This window comes from Syngnathoides biaculeatus, chromosome 3 (genome assembly GCF_019802595.1).
Source record: "Syngnathoides biaculeatus isolate LvHL_M chromosome 3, ASM1980259v1, whole genome shotgun sequence".
NCBI lineage: Eukaryota > Metazoa > Chordata > Actinopteri > Syngnathiformes > Syngnathidae > Syngnathoides > Syngnathoides biaculeatus.
This window is the reverse complement of record NC_084642.1, coordinates 34,447,524-34,470,652: the sequence shown is the minus strand read 5'-3', so window position 1 is coordinate 34,470,652 and position 23,129 is coordinate 34,447,524. Positions and strand designations below refer to the sequence as shown.

At 42.8% G+C, this 23,129-nt stretch overlaps 1 protein-coding gene across 4 annotated transcripts in view; it reads left to right on the top strand.

The window, feature by feature from the left end:
* ccdc102a (coiled-coil domain containing 102A) overlaps positions 1-23,129 on the top strand; it is a 77,673-nt gene that overhangs the window by 34,936 nt on the left and 19,608 nt on the right. For all 4 annotated transcript variants that reach the window (XM_061815535.1, XM_061815537.1, XM_061815534.1 and 1 more), the window contains exons 5-7: positions 4,681-4,789; positions 15,296-15,412; positions 18,487-18,696. In XM_061815535.1, coding sequence (XP_061671519.1) covers positions 4,681-4,789; positions 15,296-15,412; positions 18,487-18,696 — 436 coding nt within the window. The remainder of the gene's footprint in view (positions 1-4,680; positions 4,790-15,295; positions 15,413-18,486; positions 18,697-23,129) is intronic.

Here is a 23,129-nt window from a genome sequence, read left to right as displayed (position 1 = left end):
AACCTAACTCCAAGATTCTGAATGAGTTGCAGCTGTTTAATGCTCTTTAGGGGACTCCAGTCAGAAAACCATTACAGTAGTTAAGCCTACTTGTCGTAAAAGCGTGGATGAGCTTCTCCTGGTCTGCTTGGCACACAGGAAGCCTTTACGCTGGATATGTTCTTCAGATTGGAAAAGGCAGTCTTAGAAATTGACACGATATGACTAATAAAAGTTAGGTCAGAATCTATCAGTACACCAAGATTTCAGACTTTGATTCCAGGTATTTACTAACAGCAATCCTCTTTTCTTATTGCCAATTACAATTGTCTCATTTTTGTTGTGGTTTAATTAAAGAACATTTAGGCTCATCCAGTTTTACAGGATTCCCTCACTACCTCACGCTTCACTTTTTGTGGCTTCAGTACTTTACGGGTTTTTATTCACCCCCCCCAAAAAAAAGAAAAATACAGCCAGATTTCGATATTGTGGAATGACATGTTGATACAAGCAAGGTGCGTGATTGGTTCCCAGCGCGACATCAATTGATGAGAGCATGAGTGGCTTTATCCCATGAGCTGATTAGTTGTGCAACGTTGAAGCCTCACACAGCAACTTCCCTTGTCCCACCCATTTCCTTGTGCGCGTTATCTTGCACAAGCTGTTGACCTTCTCGCATATATACTGTATCTTAGTGTTGTGTTCGTGATGTTTTTTTAAGCGATAACTTTTTTTGATTATGTAGTTACAATACCACCTCAATGTTGCGCCCCAATGAAAGCTTCCTCACTGGCACCCAAGAGGTGGTGACTTCACGTACATGTTTATTCTTTTAGGGATCCAGCAGGAGGAGTCAACTACTTTGTGCAGCAAATGGCACGGGGACTTTGGTACCTACTGTGATGTCCTCCAGGGCTCTGGATACGGTACTTTCCTCATTGTTGGACCCTGCATTGTGATTCACCCCCTCAAGGATGAGACTTTTTGGCCAGCAAAGGCTGGTTCAAAAACTGTAAAAAAAAGATACGGCCTTCGAAATGTGCCTTTTTATGGTGTTGCTCGTTGTTACATGGAGGAAGAGTTTTCTAACCTCATAAGTGAGGGATGGCGAGTGCAAGTTTTTAACATGGATGAAAAAGCTCTTTTATGGAAGAGGACACCTGTGCATACTTCTTCAAGGACCTTGTATTCAATCATCATTTGGCAAATCTGCAGGTGTTCAATCTTAAAAACTCTACAAGCCTCTCCTTCACCGTGTGTGTGACTGAGTGACATGGGACTCCGTAGGCGTGTAGAGCAGTGAAAGTGAGAAGGAATACAGTAGAAACGCAGCGCAAGGAGTTACAAAATAGCAAAGAAATAATACAAGCAAGGATGGGGTGAGGTTTGCGACATTGTGAACAACTTACTCTGTGACCAAAAAGTCCAAAGGTTGAAGAAAGTTTCTCAATTTACAATTGCAAGAAATAATAGGGTTTCAAATCTATGATTCATAATATCTTCAAAAGAGTCCGAAGTATTCGGAGAAATATTTGAACATAAGATGCAAAGACCAAAATCAACATTGAATACCCGTGACCTTGCATTCCTCAGGCGACCCTACATTGAAAACCGACATCATTTTCTAAAGGATATTGCCACATGGAACACTTCTGATAGCCATTGTCAGTTAACACAATTTGTCCCTACAGCTATAAATGCAAGGTAAACCTCTACCATACAAACCAAAATCCATACATCAACAAGACCCAGACATGTGGTCAGTGTCTCTGAGTCTGAGCTCATCTGAGATGCAATGACACATTGTGGAAAAGTATGATGTTGTCCAATGTGTCCACATTTCAAATTATATTTGGAACTCAAGCACCTCTTGTCCTCCAGGCCAAAGAGGAATAGGACCATCTGGCTTAATATCAGTGCAAAGTTCAAAAGCCTGCATGTGTGATGGTTTGGGACTGGGGTTGGATTACTGTGAGTGAAAAATATGGAATGAAGACTGCGGGAATGTGACATTGAGGTACAATGAACTAGGAAATGAAAACATTAACCATGAGGCTTATATACAAGGCACAATTAGCACAAACAAGGAACAAGTGGGGAGGCTTCTCCAAGGAGCAGGTGCGTGAGAAGCAGAGGGAATGACCACGCCCATGGCAGTACCCCAGACTGTCCCGGGACATCAGAATGCACAGCATGGAAATCACTAATGAGCGTGGGGTAGACAATAAACCTACATGGGATACAAAACTGCTCCTCAGGACCATAGCGCTCCCAAGCCATCAAATACTGCACTCCACTCCCCCTACAGCACAAAGACAACAGCCCCCGCACCGAAAAGATGGGACCCCCGTCCGCCTACTGGGATGAGGGGGGTGGGCCTGGGAGGCGGGACCAAAGAGGACACCCACGCAAATTTAAGTAGGCTGACATAAAGGTGGAGTGGACCCGCATTGACCTTGGGAGCTTCAGCTTTACGATAACCAGTTTGATGACCTTACCGGTGGGGAAGGGCTCGATGAACCTGGGAGCAAGTTTCCAGGATTCCACCCAAAGTGGAAGGTGTTTAATTGAGAGTCAAACATGTTGACCCACTTTGTAGTCCAGCACCGGGGTCCACCTATGGTCCGCTGCGGCGCAAAAACATATTCTAGACTCACTCCCAGGTCCTCCTGAGGCGTCTCATTAACCCCAACAAAAAAGGCACTGCTCACTCTGAGGATGCTGTGGAAATGGTAGGTTGGAAGCTATGCACGACATGGAACAGATCTGTGGATACAGGGGAGAGAGAATGGACCTTTCCGATGGCGACATTAAGCTCCGCACCCTTAGCCATGTCCCAAGCTTCCAAAATGGCGATTGAACATAATATGTTTGAAGTCGATTCTCTATTGCGTATTCCACATAATATTGGGTAATGTTTTTTGCCAAGAGAGTTCTACAGAGAGGTCTCAACTATTTCATGCAAGGATATGTACACGGAATTGAGATTTTGGACGGAGCAGGACGCAATGTCTGAGTTACAGCGAAATCTTGGGGATCGATGCAAAACAGTTTGACTCCTCACAAACTTCATATTGAAATCCAACAGGATAAAATAGTGGAATCGTACTGCACATGTAAAGCAGGGTGAATACTTTTTACTTGGAAAGATCATGAGTAATATTGTAGTCGCTATAAGTGAGTGGGTGTATTCTTTTGACTTGGCTCGTAATCGAACCCAGTGCTCAGTCTTAAAAGTCTGATGTGATACAAATAGGCAAATAGACATTTCTCTTGCATGGCATCGCGCATTTAGTCCTTCAGTGGCTGCTGCATGGAAGCCTTCCGATGCGCACATCAACACATTTAGCAACCTTGACTTATGGATTACGCACCCCCCCAACTATTGTTTGTTTTTTTTTAGTAGCTGTATACACACATACCTGTCATTTGGAACCCACGAAGCTCTCGTTCTTTGCACATGTGCACTACATTTTTCACGACGAACCGGATTTTTTGTAAAAGTATAAAGAGCGAATCCGTCCTCCCGAGTGTTCGAGCAATATCCAGCAATGCAACAACCTGGCATTTTGGCTAACACGAAGGAACAACGAGCTATCTTCCCGCAGGTAAAACTAATAGAAAGAAACAAGTCCGCTTGAGTGCGCTCCTGCATCCAACGTCACTTCCTGCTTCTTGTCAAAAACAAATCTTTCGAGATGATTTTCATGGCGGGAATTACAAAAAGCCATATACGTTAAAATCAGGTTTTGTGGTGAAAAAAATGGAAGGCTCTATACCGGCTACCGTTTTTTCATTAATAACATACTAAAAATCATCCATTTCATGACACTTGTCCTTTAATGATAGGTGTACGGCCAAATGGTACCTATCACTGGGAAGAGAGAGAGCGAGAGTGTGAGAGCGTTGCAAAGCAGCACCCAAGCTCCAAAAAAAGAACTACAGGGGACAACTCATGACAGTTGTTTGGTTAATGATGGCTTTGCATATTATACATTTCATTTGGGTCAATAATAGGTGTTTTACCAGTATTTTTTTTTTTTGTGAATCAATAATTCATCCACCTCCTCTTCTCTAGTAAACAGTTTTTAACACCAATAGTATTGTCATTAGTAATCGCTGTTCAAACTTTATTACATTTTACTGATCATCCTTATTGTAATGTTGTGCAGAAACTTTTCTTTGAGTATTTCTTTCTTTTCTGTTGTTCATTTCAGTTTTTAAAGTTTCATCAACTTCTTCCAACAGAATATCAGTTTGGCTAGAAATAGGAACAGCCTTAATGGCAAAGCTGTTTGTTTTTTTATAACAGATGCACAAACTAGGAAAGGCTCCTCGGTGCTTCTTTTCATTTTGATGGATGCAACTGACACAAACCTCCAGCTGGCTTACCTGAAAATGTAAACCGAAGAATGAGAAGTGCTGTGGCACATTATTCAAATATGCTTAAAGAGGAAATTCTTTTCAATCAAAACAAACATTGTAGAGTGTACACGTTCAGGTGTTGATGGATTTTTTTTAAATTTAACTTGGAGGGATGGGTGTTATTTTATAATTTTTTTTGTAAAACGCATGATAAGCTTAAAAATTGTAATTTAGAGGTATTTTTCCATTGTGTTCTAAACTATAAATCTGTACACAAACACCAGCAAAGAGTGGCTCATTGAACCCTAATTTGTGTTGTGTTTTTGTAATTCACAGAGACAAGCTTGCATTGAGTAAGAGCATTGAGAAGCTGGAGACGGAGCTCAGTCAATGGAAACTTAAATACGAGGAACTCAGCAAGACTAAACAAGAAGCCCTGAAACAGGTATGACACATTCTTATGACAGATTATAATACTCCAGATGGAAGCTGGTTTGACATGATGCCCCTGATTTTACAAACCCAATTCCAATAAATTTGAAGTGATATTTCTTTTTTTTTTTTTTTTTTTTTTTTTTTAGCAAATAATCATTCAATCACCTTTTCTTTTCACAACATTCAGTCAACGTTTGTGAACTGAGGACACTAATTGTTGAAGCTTTGTCGGTGGAATTCTTTCTCATTCTTGCTTGATGTACAAGTTTGGCTGTTCAACAGTCCGGGGTTTCCGTTGTCATATTTTATGCTTCATAATGTACCACACATTTTCAATGGGAGACACAAGCCAGTCTTGTACCTGCATTCTCTTAATTTCGAAGCCACACTGTTGTAACTCGGACAAAATATGGTTTGGTATTGTCTTGCTGAAAGAAGCAGTAGTGTCCATGAAAAATATATTGCTTCAATGGGAGCATGTTTTTCCAAAACCTGCATGTTCCTTTCAGCATTAATGGTGCCTTCTCAGTTGTCTACGTTACCCATGCCATTGACACTAATGGTATGGGGCCCATCTGAAGTGTTCCTGAGTCCATGTGGTGATATTCTTTACACATTGTCAGTTTTTGATGCAGTGCAGGGGATCGAAAGTCACAGGCATTTAATATTGATTTTTGGTCATCCTGCATACATAGATACGTAGATTTTCTGAACCTTTTGATGATATTAAGCACCATAGATGATGAAATCCCTAAATTCCTTGCAATTGTACATTGAGGAACCTTGTCCTGAAACTGACTAGAAAATAAACTTGTTCTCAAAGAGGTGAACCTCGCTTCATATTTGCTTGTGAATGACTGAGCAAGTCAGGGAATGTGCTTTTATACTCAATCATGGTGCCCACCTGTTCCAAATTAGCCTGTTGACTTGTGGGATGTGCCGCAAACACCCATCCCAATCTGTCCTTGGCTAAGCAGTTCAGGAGGTTGGGTAGGATTCCAGGCACCAGGGTCCCTACGGGGCCACTTAGAGGGGCCCAATGCCAAAAAAATCTTTCTTTTTAGCATTCTCGCCTGTCCTTTGATGAAGGACTATAAATTTTAAAAAAAGGTGGCTGTATGGGAGAGATGGGACGGCTGAGAGATATGTTAGGCGTGTATCAGACTACAAGACAAATGATCTCTTTCGTGATTGCATCGTCAGACTACTCCAATAATATCTTGGATTCTGACACCACCATATGCGTTTTTTTTTTTGGCATTGAGCTTTGTCTATTTAACTCAACTGCGACCAGATATACTTGTTACAGTGGTGACGACAGCATGAGTGGACTGTGCAGACTCTGTTATAAGAAGAAAATGTAAAAAAAAGTGTGCTGGTGGTCACTGGTGCTCAGGATAGGAGGTAACGTTCATGTAAGGCTTCTTTGAGGTATGCTCACATACTTTTAATACGAAACAACTCAGAAGCAGCCAACGAAATGTTATGTAGCCTAGCAAGCTAGTACTAGCACTCATGGTTGTGTGTAAAAAAGCTGCCAGTCTGTGGAACACATGAGCAGCAAATTCCAACCTTTTTGGAGCCAGGGTACATACTTTACAATTAAAAAAAACTCACACCAACAAACAAATTTGTCACAAAAACTAGACATATTAATTGGTGTATGAACTTACTGCCATCTAATAGAAGACCATTTGTTATCTCTGTCATTATGCTTCACTGACATAAATTGATGAACAAAGATGCATTGTTTATTGTAAATATATATATTTTTTGAGCAATTAAGTACATGTGTATTACAGTACAGTAAATGAACAAGTCATTTAAATAGACTCATTGCTCATCTTGTGATCAGATTGGTTATAATTTTTTTTAAACTCGCTCATGATCGTCCCCAAAAATGCTGATTGTGGAAAGCTTACTATTTAATACGATGGTAGTCTAGGCATGCTGAATAAAAAAAGTCACGTGACGTCACATAATAGAAACCGTAACTGGATTGGCTGGTTGTTAGACGGTGAATTTCAGACAGCAAATTGTAGCCAGTTTAATCTCAGAAGACTGAAAATATTGCTTTGAATTTTAAAGGTTAATTTTTTTTTATATGGAGAATTAGTTAACATTGAAAAAAGTGAAATACAGCTATTGGAAATGTAATCACTTTGAAATAACAATGTGAAGTTTACAATATAAAATTTTCTGTGGCATTTTTAATTCAAATCCTGGTGGCACATATTTATTTCAATAGGAAATCTTTTTAAATGAGGAAATAAAATCACGACTTTTGTCCTCAATGCGCAAATAAAAACATGCAACACAGTATAAACGGAACAATGGTGAAAGCAATGAACAAAAAAATTTCAATTTCTCATCAGCTTTCATTCATTCTTTTCTTTGCACAAGCACATATAAATGTATATGGCACACATATTGGTATATCTGACTAAGATAAAAGCATGGATGAGCTTCTTCTTGTCTGCTTGATACATGCAAGCCTTCATTATAGATATTATTTTCTTCAAATGGAAACAGGCACTTTTGGTAATTGATTTGATATGACTATTGAAAGTCACGTCGAAACTATCAGAAAAGCAAGTAACACTCGCAATTTGTGTATTCATGAGTTATTTGTTGCAATAAGTGAGTACTCCTACACCCAGTGAAAGACTCCCAACGGTGTGTGCCGACAGACACATGCAAGTGAATTGACGGATTTGCATGCACAAAGACTGACAAGTTTGCTATAATTGCTGTGCATGCACCGCGACTACTGAAGACCCCACCCATTAATTGAAGGTGTGATCAGCCCAAGGGGTACAACCAAGAGTAACCCAGTGAACAGGACACCTCCCACACTGAGGAACCCAGGACGGTCCTCTGGACCCAACGAGTTGGCCCAGAAACTGGTCACACAGCAAGAGCTGCAGGGATCCACACCACCAGCCACCCACACACACTTCCCAACCCCACCACCCACCCAAGGACGAGTCAGATGCACACCACCAACCCGCAGGGCCCGGGATGACCAGCCCCAAGAAAAAGAAAATGTCCCTTATTTGTTGGAAAGGAGAGTGGATCAGGGCACCTGACAAAGGAACAATAGGGGAGGGAACCCAGGGAGCAGCTGTTGGCTATGAGGGGGGACCCCCAACGCCAAGCAGTCATCCATCTTGCAGGGGCCTGGCCTCAGGAACACTCCCATGCCAGATCTCCGACTCTGTATTCTGGTGCATAACCTTAAAAATAAAACACTTTAAGATTAAAACCAGAAGCCAAGTTAGAACTTACACATATATGTGTATCACTGTACCCGTAAGTGTTGTGGTGCATTAAAATATTAAAATCTGGAGAGCCAGGGATCTGAGGTGGGTGTTGGGCGCTGCCTGGCACTATTGCCTACCAGCCAAATAATCCCCAGCCAATGACCCACTGCCCCCCAGAGATGGGTATACATGGTTCATTAAAACAATGGGATGAGTGTGTGATTCATTTAAAATTGAGGGCGCAGGCCAGGTGAAGGGGCAGGGCACACGGACTGGGAAATAGCTCGGACATGGTGCAACTCAGTCCGACACAGACACCTATCCCCATACCAGTCCCGCAGGAACCCTTTGATTGTGTCCAAATGTGATTAGTGAGAAAATATGGACAGTGTGCGGTGTGTTTGAAATGAGACTAAGAGGGATGGCTCCTGCAGGTCACGTGGGCTCTGCATGCTATCTGGGCGCTGGTGGATACAAATGCTAGAGCGGCGCAGGGAATGGACTGCTGTGAGTGAAAAAAATTTCAGATGTTATCTCTGGTCTAATCTGAGTCCTGTTTTTTGCTGAACTGTCTGATCTCAATGATTGAATCGGGACACTGCTAGTAAATATTATACAAGGGTAACCCGTGTAAACAAAAAACGCAATTTTTAAATGGTGATTGTCTTAAGGAATAATAAACTCTTTAAAGCCTTCTAGCCCTGTGTGATGAAGTAATATCCTCTCTAAACCTAGAAAGTTGTTGGGCCACCCTCACCAGAAACATGTTAAACCAAGCATTTTATATAACTGGCAATGATTCTTTCACATCTCTGTGGAAATACCTTGACCCACTCTTCCTTGCAGGATTGTTTTAATTCACCAACACTGGAGGGTTTTCGAGCATGAACAACCTTTTTAAGGTCATGCCACAGCATTTCAAATGGACTTTGATGAGGCAATCCCAAAATCTTAATATATACAGTATATATATCTATATATATTTTAAAGCAAATCACTAGTTGACTTGCTGGTGTGTTCTGGATTGTTGTCCTGCTGCAGAACCCAACCCGCTTCAGCTTGAAGTCACGAACTGATGGCCGATAATTCTCCTTCAGGATTTCTGAAAAAGAACAGAAGTCACGGTTCCATCAATAACAGCAAGTCATCCAGGTCCTGAAGAAACAAAGCAGCCCAGACCATCACACTACCACCACCATATTTGACTATTGGTATGACGTTCTTTTTCTGAAATGCTGTTAAATTTACACCAGATTTAACAAGATACCTTTCATAAAGTTCAACATTCAGCATTTTGTCAGTTCATAGAAATATCTCCCAGTCTTGAGAATCATTCAGATGTTTTTGGGGTAAAAGTAAGATGAGTGCGGTGACACGGTAGCTGATTGATTAGCACATGTGCCTCTGGGTTCTGATGACCCGGGTTCAAATCGGGCCTCCCTGTGTAGCGTTTGCGTGATCTTTCCGTGCCTCTATTGGGTTACTACAGGTATTCTGGTTTCCTCCCACATTCCAAATACATGCATTATAGGTTAACTGAAGAATTAAACGGTCTGTAGGTGTGATTGTGACCACAAATGGTTGTTTGTCTATATGTGGTGTACCCTGTCCCTCACCCAAAGTCAGCTGGGATAGGCACCACCACACCCACGGCCCGAGTAGGACAAGCAGTTCAGAAAAATGGATGAATGAAAGATAGGCACCTTGGAATTCTGCCATGGATGTCATTTTTGCTTCATTCTTATTGTTGCCTTGCACACCGGACTTAACTGAGGCAAGGGAGGCCTGCAGTTCTTTAAACTTCTTTGGTCCCTGTGTGACCTCATGGATGAGCCATCACTTTGCTCTTGGGGTAATTTTTCTCAGTCGCCCACTCTTGGGAAGGTTCATGTCACCGGTGAACTTATGCAATGTATAGTTTTTAAGACCACGTCGTGACACAGGATTCGTCTTGGAGGCAATCTTCATTTTTTTGACACAGCTGCCGTGCACAAGGTGAAACAAACACTTTGTGGTATACGTAGCATCAAGCTAGGACCTTGACAAGAGAAACAAATATATTATCCTCTATACATACTACAAAGTGTGAATACCCCTCAAACACGGTGTAGCTTACCAAAACATACATCGTCGAAAAGGGGAAGGGTGAAGACGGTTGCGGTATTTATTATGAGAGGGTGTGTCCCCAGTAAGTGTACGTGGTGGTACAAGGGCTTAATTACAACGTTCCACTCAGGGTTAATATGTCAGGCCACTATTTGCAATTTTGTGTGATGAAAACATAACTAAACATATATATACTTTTACTCTGTTACAGTTGCCCCTTTCCATTTTTTTTGGTACAAAACTGGACCTAAAGTTCTGGGTCTCCTGGAATTGTTAAAATTAGAAAAATTCGGTTCCCAGTTTCTACGTGTAATCCATCGAACCCGACGAAGAAGTGGCAAAAAATGAAGAAAATGAATGGAAGTAGAACACAGAAAGACATGCTTGGGCCCCAGGGTAGTGGGGAACAAATGTCTTAACTTTGTTCAAACTGATGGCTAGTGGCCTCAGTACAACACCTGGAATGAGATTATATGGTGCAAAGGAGGGTTTTGCGATGTGTAGTGTCGGATTCACTCCATGCCACAGCCTATACTGGGGAGAACTTCAGTGAAGTCAAATCTCAGTCAGTTGGGTGAGTGAAACAATAAAATACGTCTATGCCAAAATGCCAAAATTGAGACAGCTAACAAAGTAAACAGTTGGTTTAAGATTTGCACAGATTTTTTAAAAAGATTTATTTTAGTCTTCCAACCAATGTAAGAACCAATGGCAGGGGAAAAAAAAGCTCAATATTGCGCTAAAACCTCACGGTAGCAATTTTATATTACGATTAATTCGGAAAAATCCACAAACATCTCACGGTATCACAAACACTAACATTGTGCCTCATTGACCGGTAAGGAATGGGGTAAAAGTTTTATCCCATTTTGTTTCATGGATTTAAAAAAAATAATTCCATGTTCTCGCGCATAACCTTAAAAATTAAACAGTTTAAGCTTAAAACCAGAAGTCAAGTTAAAACTTACACATATAAACCTTTTGTCGTGATAAAACAGTCACAAATAATTAGTTTAACAATGAAATATATAACTTTTACCTGAAACATTAATTAATTAATAAATTAGCCACACACAAATTCCAATGTAGTCCATAGGTTTGAACTTGATACTGGTGTTTAAGAACCCAGTGTCAAATATTCCTTTTAGTCTATGCTGCTGGTTACTAAGAAAATGGATGACTATGATTTGGGCACCCTTTATTTCAACAATGCAATAATCCATTTTTTTTGATCAAGCACCCTAAAAGAATAAGAATTGAGAATCCCAAAAATTTTTGTAATTCAAACACTGCCCTATATGTCGGGATGAACATGAGTACCAATGGTTGTTTTGTTTATATGTCCCTGTGATAAGACGGTGATCAGTTCAAGGTGTACACCGCCTCTCACCCAGACTTATCTGGGTTAGGTTCAAGCATGCCTGCAAACCTAGTGAGGATAAGCGGTACGGAAAATGAAAAACTGGAGGGAGCATATACTTTTCCACTCAATCCCAGGGAGCTTTGATTTTTTTTTTTTTCCCTTGATGAATACAATCACCATTTGGAAACTACATTTTATATCTACTTGGATTTTCTTTGCCTGATATTTACATTTGTTTGATAATCTTCAACATATACAATTGGAAACGGACCAAAAAAATTGAGAAAAGAATTTGAGAGCGGGGCAATTACCTTTTCACAGCACTGTCGGTAATGTGTAATATGTGGGTTTACTTTGCCAAATAAATGGCCAACAATTTAATTAAAGAGAGGCTTTTGTATTGAGCTTTTATCCAGCCATCTGTTGTTAAGAGGTCAGGTTGCAGCCAGGTAAAGACCAGTTCAGGGTGTACCTCTCCAGAAATCACTTGAGATGTGCGCCAGTACACCCAGGACCCTAGTAGGAAAAGCATTTTAGAAAATGGATGGATGAATGGAAGATGAGTGCCTTGGAATTCTGACATTTAATGCGGGGTGTGGGCATAAAGAGCTCACACACATGCCGTCACCATTTTCACGGCGCCATATTGCCGGTCAAACAAAGCTGCCCGACATTATGCGAGACATTGGACCAGAGGAGAATATTTACAATACTGAGACCTCTTGTGCTGTTAGTTGTCACAACAAACGAGACAGGTCTTCAAAGAGATCATTCTATGGAATACCAGCTGAAAAGACCAGAAAATATCAATGGATTTCAGCAATTACACATGATTGATGGTGCCCAACCAAAATACGCACATGCCTGTGTTGCGATCGCTCCATTTCAGGTAGGAACTATTCTTCTCAATCTCAAATTACCAATAAATATTTATAATGCCAAATTGGCTCATTTGAGAACAATGCAGATGAAAAAAAACTGTCGCAGAGGTTTACAGTGTTTAAGTGGGGCCGCAATCACCTCCATGTAGGTTCGTGGAGACGACTCCGCCCTCTTTTTTTTTTTCAATCATAATTAATGAATGCGAGTTTGTGTAAAACCAGGAGTCATCTATTTAAATATTGGTATTGAATACTAGCCGAACGCTTCCATGTTCACGAGCCGTCAACCTGTCACTACGTGGGATTGATTCCTGATTGAGAACAGAGAATCAGCACCTCCAAATCCGAGACCATGGTCCTCAATCAGAAAAGGGTTGTGTGCCCTCTCCAGGTCGGGGATAAGATCCTTCCCCAAGTGGAGGAGTTCCAGTATCTTGGGGTCTTGTTCACAAGTGAGGGAAGAATGGAGCGGGAGATCGACAGACGGATCGGTGCAGCATCTGCAGTGATCCGGACTTTGTATCGGTCCGTTGTGGTAAACCGGGATGTCGAAAGTCAAAGCTCTCAATTTACCAGTCGATCTACATTCCTACCCTCACCTATGGGCATGAGCTGTGGGTCGTGACCGAAAGAACAAGATCCCAGATACAAGCGGCTGAAATGAGTGTCCTCCACAGGGTCTCCGGGCTCGCCCTTAGAGATAGGGTGAGAAGCTCGGTCATCCTGCAGGGACTCAGTTTCGAGCCGCTACTCTTCCGCATTGAGAGGAGCCAGATGAGGTGGCTGGGGCATCTGATTTGGATCCCTCCCAGACACCTCCTTGGTGAGGTGTTCTGGGCATGTCCCACCGGAAAGAGACCCCTAGGACGACCCAAGATGCACTGGAGAGACTATTTCTCTCGGCTGGTTTGGGAATGCCTCGGGTTCCCTCCGGAAGAGCTGGAAGAAGTGGCTGAGGAAAGGGAAGTCTGGGTATCCCTGCTGAAGATACTTTCCCCGCGACCTGACCCCGAAAAGGAGTAGATAATGGATGGATGGATGGATGGATGGATGGCTGGATGGATGGATGGATGGATAACAGATCCAGCAACAAACTATTTGTATGTGTCCAGACTTTTATACGCTTTCAAACTTTTCCGTGTGAATCTCGACGACTTACTCACGTGATAATGTGTATATCTAGTTGTCCAAGATAAGCGGAAGCGGGTTAACAGTCCACTTTCTTATCGGCGAAAACATCGACTTCCACATTAAATACGAGTCCTCTAAGCCGAGTTTTTCTAATTTTTCCACGTACCTTCATTTATTTTCACCTTCTAAATGTCTAACGGTATTAGACAAGACTCTGGGCGTCGTGCTATAAGACATATTTATGCGTCATCTCCAACCGACTTAGCATTGAACAATGCTTTGCTAGACAGGATGACTCTGGAGCCTATGAAAAGCAGACAGAGGAGCAGCTCATCTGTGATAGAATTATTTGATTGAAACCTTTAGGCTAGGTTTTCACAGTATCCAGTGATGTGCCCACATCTTCTGGAAGCTCAGAGAGTCTCATTTCTGGACCATTTTAAAGCCTGATTTCATATTCTTGATGATTTTATTTCTTCTTTCATTCATTCATTAGCCGGCTTGTTAACATAACATAACGGGATCTCCCAAATTTACGAGACAATTTTTATTGTCTTGTTTTGTGCAACCTTTAGTTAGAAATTTGGTCAGAGAGCAAATTAAACATTTAGTTCAAGGTACCACTGTATTTAAGCTCAAAAGGGTTTTTTGTTGTCAACTCAAAACACCATAGTGGGACAGGAAGTATGCTATTGGAGGGATGAAGTACCTGCATTTCAGGACCGATTCTCAGTTTTCCCCTCCTCTGCAGGACTAAATAGACCCAGTCTTGAGATGACTAATCATGGTTGCATCTTTGTCACTTGCAATTGCCCGCTGGCTTACTCTGCCTTTTCTCTATTTCACTGTTGCTCTTGCTCACTCTTTTGGCTCTTGATAGGTGCTAGCAGGTTGCATAGAGTACTAGCGATTATTACAGTTTTCACACTTCTGTAATACAGTGGCACGTCTATTTAGTCTCTTTTAACGAAAAATTCAGGTTCCGAAACACCTCCACAGAAAATACTGTCTCTTGTTACAAAGGAAAATTCAGGAAATGAAAGGAAGAATTAGACGCTACTATTTGCAGCCCCCAAATTCCACCGAACGTAAACATCCTGTCTCTTAGTTTTAAAGTGGCGGGATGAAGCTGCTCTCCCATGGGCTATCACCCAGCATCTTTCTGGCATCCCATTGGTTAGGAGGGACCTCAGTCTTTACTCATGATGCTCTTGGTTTCCCTTCGACACACAAACGTCACCAAATCACACACTAGTGCTTTCACACGGTTTGTAATGCTCGCTCACCTTGGAAAAGTACAACTTTTTCGTTAGTTTTTTGTTTGTTTATTCATCTTTCTTCACCATGGGCCCCAAGAAACTTTAGTAGAATTAAGTTATGTGTGTGTGTCCATTCGTACATATGTTTTCTCTCAGCTGACAATTGTTTGCCTCCTCCAACATCCCACACCATGTCTTTCGCTTCTCACTCACCCTTGTCTTCGCATAGTTGCCCAATGCCAAAGGTAAATTAACATAATTTGGATTATTCTTTGTATTACGTACTTTGAATGTTGATTTTTTTTTTGGAACAGATTATGGTATTTACATGTAAAAAGCGCTTCTACTCACGAAAAAAAATCACCTAACGAAATGACTACTGGAACGAATTAATTTCGCAAGTAGAGATACCACTGTACTAACCATTCGAAATGGTACTATGGTTTATCTGTTAAATATTTTATGGCTATTTTCATAATTATGTTCATAATTCTCCTCTTCCATTGTCCCCAGCTGAATCTGTTGAGGGAAATGCATCAAGATGAACTTGGCCGCATATCTGAAGACCTGGAAGATGAACTGGGAGCTCGTACCAGTATGGACAAGAAACTAGCTGAATTACGAACTGAGGTAGGGGCCACTCTTTGATCATAAATCCTGGATGAACATTGTTTAGCTTATCCTATTTTTTGTTATTTTGACATGGAAACCCAGGTATTTATGTTCCAAATTCGAAGCAGGCCCCAAACGGTATCATTCATCTAAATGCAAAATTACATTTGTTAAGATGCCTGCTTTACTTAGATGAAAATGCAGTACTTTGAGGGAGCTCCACAACCTTTTCACAGTTGAATGGAATATTAATGACGGGTTTTCCACCCATCAACTCTTGTTGATGGATAGTGGCCTCTTTGCAAGTTATCTCAACAACTGTCATTTGCATTCCCAAAGAATGAAACCATTTGACATTTAGGGCTGGGCTCAAATTTAGAGCATAAATACAGTCACTCACATTTGAAAATGTACGGGTGTGGTCAGTCATGCTCGCAGACATAAAGTTACGGGTGTGGTCCACCGCTCATGCCCGCAGATAAAGTTGCGGGTGTGATTAGGGATGGAATCTCAAGACCATAAAATAATTTACTGGATTAATATAACATAACTGTAAATTAAAAATGAAATAAACAAATACACAACTAAAATAGAAAAAACAGTGAAACTCAGAAATGATCACTTTCAATTTCAACTGATATTAGTAGAACATGATCTAAAACGGTATTTAAAATTTTTCATCAATAAAAATTCTTGATCTGACAAACTTTATCGCACTGGCCTGTCAACACAAACTGTCTATACCCGCAATTTTTTGAAAATGCTGAAAGTTTACTTCAACATAATCGCCGTTAGTGGCAACAAGCTAGCGATACATTGAAACCAACATTCCTGTCGGCAATCGTGATGTATTGTTATAGCGTAATTTACGACGGTATCAATATTGTCAATCCATTGATGAAAGCTAGCAGTAGATGATCTATATCTTCCTAAAGCATGTAGAGGAGAAAAGTTTTCAACTTCAAGATAACGCGTACCACAGGGAAAATGACCGTTCGCATTTAGATATAGTATATGGACAGACTAGTCTAACGTTAGAACTTAGATCAAGTCAAAGTAAATCACAATCTCATACTTATTATAGTTAGGTACTGAAACATTACCTGTTATATCCCAGAAATGTTTTCAATGTAACTCAGGGGTGCCCAGATTTTTTTTCCCCCCAATATCTACTTTTCAAGCAGCCAGCCTCTCGCGATTGACCGGCGTGGCGGGTGCAGGCTCGCATCGCCGCGACTGCAGTAAATAGGAGGCCAGCTTGCATGCACTCGATGTATTGGCCACACCTGAATCAAGCGACGAGGTGGATGATAGTCTAATGTCTTTTTTTTTTTCAAGCACGCCGTCACACGATCAACCAAAACTGCCTCACGATCGATGCATTGAGCACCTTTGGTGTAACTGAATTTCCTTTGACGTGGCTCATTATGTTCATGACTTTCGACGTAAATGCACTTGCAGTACATGAAGCAGTATGGTAAATGTGCTTTTGGCATCACTTCTGAACATGCTCAGTACAGTTAACTTGCATTTTCTGTTTCCGGGTGAATACTGATTGTTTGGGAGCAGGCTTGTTTAGTTAACAAAATTTATGAAATAAACATTAACAAATTAATGTCAAGACTACACAAAATAAGCGACGTGTTTCGATATTCAGTTTTTCTACTCGTAACACATTTTACGCGCGTGATTTTTCATGCTTGACTCTGCCGATTTGCGCGCGAGCGCGATCGTGCTCTTCAAATCACAGTGACTGTAAATACTTGGGTTTCCACAACAAAAACAGATGGATCTCACTTTGAAATAACCTGGAAAAACTAGAATTTTGACAGACATGTTGCAGATGAGATTTCTGAAACAAAATGACAGATATACTAGGAGGAGGTACTAACTAAATTAGGTTCAGAGGGAATTATTTTGTACCATACTTTGCAGTTATGGATTCAGTGCCTTGCTCAAGGAAACAGACGATAATCTTTCCAACTCTCAGTCCTGATATCTTTATTATTAGGGTTAGGGTTAGCGCCTTATAGTGCGGAAAATATGGTAATGAGCCAAACTCCTTTTTTAAGACAGAAAGGATGAGTGTCCTTGCTTCTTCATTAAAAGGGAAGGAAATGCAAAAAGGCATCATGGTGAACCATTGATTAGTGCACCTGTCTCACTTTTCTGAGGAACTGAGTTTTTTCAGCCCAGCCAGTAGTGAGTTTACATGTTCTCCCCGTGCCGATGTGGGTTTCATCTGGTTATGCGGTTTTCCTCCCACATTCCAAAAATCTGCGTGGTATGTTGATTGATAATATCGTGATTGACTGGCAACCAGCCACCTGCCCAAAGATAGCTGGGATAGGCTCGTGCCCGTGACCCTTGTGAGGTTATCGATCCACCCATTTTCTGAGCCGCTTATCCTCACAAGGGTCACAGGAGTGCTGGAGGGAATCCCAGCTATCAGTGGGCAGATGGCAGGGGTCACCCTGAACTGGTTGGCAGCCAATCACAGGGCACATGGAGACAGACAACAGTTGCAATCACAGTCACACCTAGTGGCAATTTAGAGTCTCCAATTAATGCATGTTTTTGGGATGTGGGAGGAAACCAGAGTTCCTGGAGAAAACCCACGCAGGTTCGGGGAGAACATGCAAACTTCACACAAGCTGGGCCAGGGTTAGAACTCTGAGGCTAACGCTCTACAGCTGCGCCACCGAGCCACCTCAGTTGAACATATTATTCAATAAAATGCAGTAACTCAACAAGTAAAAAGTAAGTTTCTTTCGGCGTCGCCACAGCGTGTCATCTCAGATGAACGCACATGTATGTTTGGCACAATTTTTACACTGGATGCCCTTCCTGACGCAACCCTTCTCAGGGAGTGGAGGCCCCAGTGGAATATGAACCCACAACCCCTAGTTTACCAAACCAGTGCTCTAACCACTGAGCTACGGGGACTCCAGTAACTCAATAAGTGATGTACCAAATAGTTAAAAAGGACATTAAAGTGTTAAAAATCAAGGACTTGGACTCGGGTGCAAGAAAAAGGATTTGAGAAAAAAAATGTTTCATAAATGAATGATTAAAATAATTGTGCCTGTCAGATGGAGAGGTTGCAGGTGGAGAATGCAGCAGAATGGGGCCGCAGAGAGCGTTTGGAGACAGAGAAACTGGCACTGGAGCGAGACAATAAGAAGCTGAGGGCTCAGACTGAGGATTTGGAAGAACAGATGGCAAAGAAGCGCCGCCAAGCTGCGTCAGCAATTGACACCGACTTCAAGGCCATCCAGACTGAGTTGTTTGAGAAAAACAAGGTAAAATGGCACAGTATCTGCAACAGATATTGTTCTTTTTTTCTAAATGTTGACATTTTTTAATGAGAATTTGGTGTTTCCACAATAAATCACAATACATTTACAAATCACTTAAACTACTCAGTGAGATACAATGATTTTGGAATCTTCATGTCGGTGGACTAACTGCGCCAGCCCCCAGAAGCTGATTAACAATCTAGTTGAATTAATACAGAAAAACATGAGTGCTTGAATGACCAGAAAAAAAGGTATAAATATGTCAGGGACACTTTTAACTCATTTACTATTTTTAAAGCAGATTTTTCCATGATTCCAGTTGTTTGAGATCATTTTGATTGATCTGCTTTGCTGATCTGTAATGTTTTCCATTATATTGGTTTCCAAACGATAACATTATGGACAGGCTGTAGAAGAGTGTCTTCCGCTGAAGAACATACTTGGCGAATATAAAATATTCTTTGTGTATAATGCCAGAAAGACCAAATAAATGTCAATATCAATCCATGCATCCATTTCTTCCGCTTATTTGAGGTTAGGTTGCAAGGGAAATAGGTTTAGCAGGGAAGCCCAGACTTCCCTCTCCACAGCCACTTCCTCCAGCTTTTCTGAGGCCATCTCGAGGCGTTCCAAAACAAGCTGAGAGACATAGTCTCTTCAGTGTGTCCTGGGTCATCCCTGGGGTCTCCTCCCGGTTGGACATGCCCGGAACGCTTCACTAGGGAGGTGTCCAGGAGGCATCCTAAAGAGATGCTTGAGCCAACTCATCCGCCTACTTTCAATGCGGAGGAGCACCGGCTTGACTTTGAGCCTCACTCGGACTGATCTTCTCACTCTATCTCTAAGGGAGAGCTTGGACACCCTGTAGAGGAAACTCATTTTCCCTGCTTCTATCCAGGATCTTATTTTGTCATGACCCAGAGCTCCTGACCATAGTTGTCGAGAGGAACATAGATTCACCTCCAAATAGAGAACCTTCGGCTCAGCTTGTTCTTCACCACAACGAATTTTCCACATAACTGCAGACGCTGCACTGATCCGCCTGCCGAGCTCCGGTTGAATTTTTCCCTCACTCGTGAATAAGATTCTTCTCCAAGTCCACAAAACAGATTTCGACTGGTTGGCTAAACTCCCGTGGACCCTTGAGGACAATGCTGAGAATGATGAGCTGCTCCACTGTTCCACGGCCAGGACGAAAACCACATTGCTTCTCGTCAATCTGAGATTCGACTTCACGGCAGACCCTCCTTTCAAGCACTCCTGAATAGACCTTACATGGGAGGCTGAGGAGTGTGATCCCCCTGTTGTTGGAACACAACATCCAGTCCCCCTTCTTAAAAAGCGGAACCACCAGCCAACTCTACCAATCCTGGTGCACTGTTCCCGATCTCCATGCGATGTTGCAGAAGCATGTCACCCAGGGCAGCCTCACAAAATCCTGACCCTTTAAGAGCTCTGATTGAATCGCTTTTGCACTGAGGAGCTTTTTAACCACCTCGGTACCCTCAACCCCAGAGATACGAGAGCCTGCCTCAGAGACCCCAGGTCTGCTTCCTCATGGGAAGGCATGTCAGTTTAAATGAGGTCTTCGAAGTATTCTTCTCACAGACTCACAACATCCCAAAGTCAAAGTCAGCAGTCCCCCAACCACACCATACACTGTGTTGACGCTTCACTGCTTCCTCCTCCTGTGATGCCACATGGTGGACCAGAATTTACTTGAATCCATTCAAAAGTCGTTCTCCATGGCCTCACTGAACTCCTCCCACGCTTGGGTTTTTGCCTCAGAGACCACCAAAGCTGCATTTTGATTGGCCAGATGGTACCCATCAGCTACCTCAGGAGTCTCACAGCCCAAAAAAGCTGCAATCAGACTCTTTCTTCAGATTGATGGCATCCCTCACTGTTGGTGTCCACCAGCAGGTGCAGGTATTGCCATGCCACTACAGGCACTGACTACCATACGGCCACAGCTCCGGTCAGCCACCTCGGCAATATGGGAACAGAACATTGACTCAATGTACGCCAAATTTCCCGGGACATGGGTGAAGTTCTGCTAGAGGTGGAGTTGAATCTCGTGTTACAAGGGATTCTGCCAGACGTTCCCAGCAGACCCTCACAATACTTTTGGGGCTGCCACGTCGGACCGGCACATTCCCCCACCTTCGGAGCTAACTTACCAGCAGGTGGTATTCAGTTGACAGCCCAGCCCCTCTCTTCATCCGAGTGTCCAAGACATACAGCCTCAACTCCACAACCACAAAGTTGATCATCGAGCTGCATCCAGAGTGTCCTGGCGGCAAGTGCATGACATCCTTATGTGTGAGTGTCACTTGGTGTTCTTTATGGACAATCTATGATTGGCACAGAAGACCAAAAACAGAACACTGCTCGGGTTCGGATCAGGCGGTGGGGGTGGGTGGATTTTCTCCCAATCATGCCCTTGTGAGCATTGAAGTCCCCCAGCAAATGAGGGGAGTCCCCAGTGCACTCTCCAGTACTCCCTATAAGTACTCCAAAAAGGGTGGTTCTCTGAACTGCGGTTTCCTCCCACTTCCCAAAAAACATGCAACATTAATTGGACACTCTGAATTGCTCCTCGGTGGGATTGTGAGTGCAATTGTTGTCTGCCTCCATGTGCCCTGCAATTGGCTGGCATCAGTTCAGGGTGTATCCTGCCTCCTGCCCGATGACAGCTGCGATAGGCTCCAGCACTCCCGCGACGTTTGTGAAGAGGCTAAGAAAAACAATGGATGGATGGATGTTCTGGAAATTGATGTTTTTGTTTTTTACCTGTCCTGTTCAGCTGCATGGCCTTGCAGAACGGTTGATGACTTTTGTCCAATAACAGTTTTACTGTGCAACACAGGAGTTTAAAGGTCAAGTGTCGTCAAACTGATGATTTTTGGTATATTATTAATGAAAAACCCACAGCCAATATGGTCCCATGTGTTTTTTCACCACAAAACATGATTTTGACGTATACAGCTTTTTGTAACTCCTGCCATGAAAATCGTCTCTGTCATGATCCTGCCGCTTCAGCACGAGGTGTGCGGGTGTCCGCACAGGTGCGCTGATTGGAAGGTGCACACCTGCGCCTCATGCAGCCTGATTATGCTGTGGATTTATATGACCACGATGACAACTGGCCGGCGCCAGTTCGTATGATCTTCATGTCCCGTTCGTGTGCTACGGTATCCCTGATCGAACCTGTGTGTACCGACCTTCGTCCGTTCTCCGACCAACCTTGTAAGCCTGACTCCTTCGTTACTTCTGCCTGCTTTGATTGTTCCCCTGTGTACCGACTCCTGCCTGTCCGCTCACCTGCTCTCTTCGCCCGACGTCCCAACTACCGCTGCTGCACCGGACTGCCTGCTCGATCCACTACCTCTGCATATAATAAACGTGTCTCTTCTTAAACTACCTTGCGTCTTCCGAGTTCCTGCATTTGGGTCCTACTCTCACTTCGATGGGACGTGACAGTCTCAGGGATTTGATTTTGAGAAGAAGCAGGAAGTGACGTGAAGGACAGCCCCCTCGTGGAGTCGTTTGATTCCATTAGTTTTACCTCCGGGAAAGTAGCTCGTTGTTCCTTCGTGTTAGACAAAATGCCGGCTCATTGCATTGCTGGACAATGCTTGAACACTCGGGAGAATAGATTTAGCCTTAATAAGTTTGAAAGAGACCCTGTTCGTTGTGAAAAATAGATTGCACGGGTGCAGAGGACGAGAGCTTTGTGGGTTCCAAATAACAGGTAGGTGTGTATACAGCTCCAAAAAAAAAATAGTTTGGGGCGGACCACGTAATCGGTCTCTCTCATAACGTAGCAAAAGATCCGTGTATGAAATGTGTTGATGTGCGCATACAGCTACTAAAAAAAATAATAGTTTGGGGCGGACCACGTAATCGGTCTCTCTTATAACGTAACAAAAGATCCGCGTATGAAATATGTGAATGTGCGCGTCGCCCAGCCAACAATTTCTCAATAGTGTTCATTGCGTACTGCGGCAACTTTGAACATACCCCTAAAAGGCTCCACCTCCTCCTTATATGCCACCACGAGCGCCGAAAGTCAGCCACACCGGCTGAGGCGCCGCGTTCGGCGGTCACAGGTTCTGCGAAGGCCGCACGTCGGGCTCTGAATGACCCAGCCGAGAATGCGTTACTCAGTCGCGTACACGCATAAAGCGCCCCGGCTCGACTGCGAGCACCCCCCTAAAGCAGCACCGCTTGGCTCTGTCATAAGCCATACCGGTGTTGTGTGGTGTTGTCCTTTTCAAAAAGAGCTTCGGTGTCAGAAGGGGGCGTCGGAAAAATCCAAATATCTCTGTTGTTCGGCTTCCATAGTAACAGGCACTGCGCGTTTTCAACAGTGAAAGTGACGATGACGTCAAGGACAGAGGACGCGACTAATATGACGACCACTTGGATGTCGA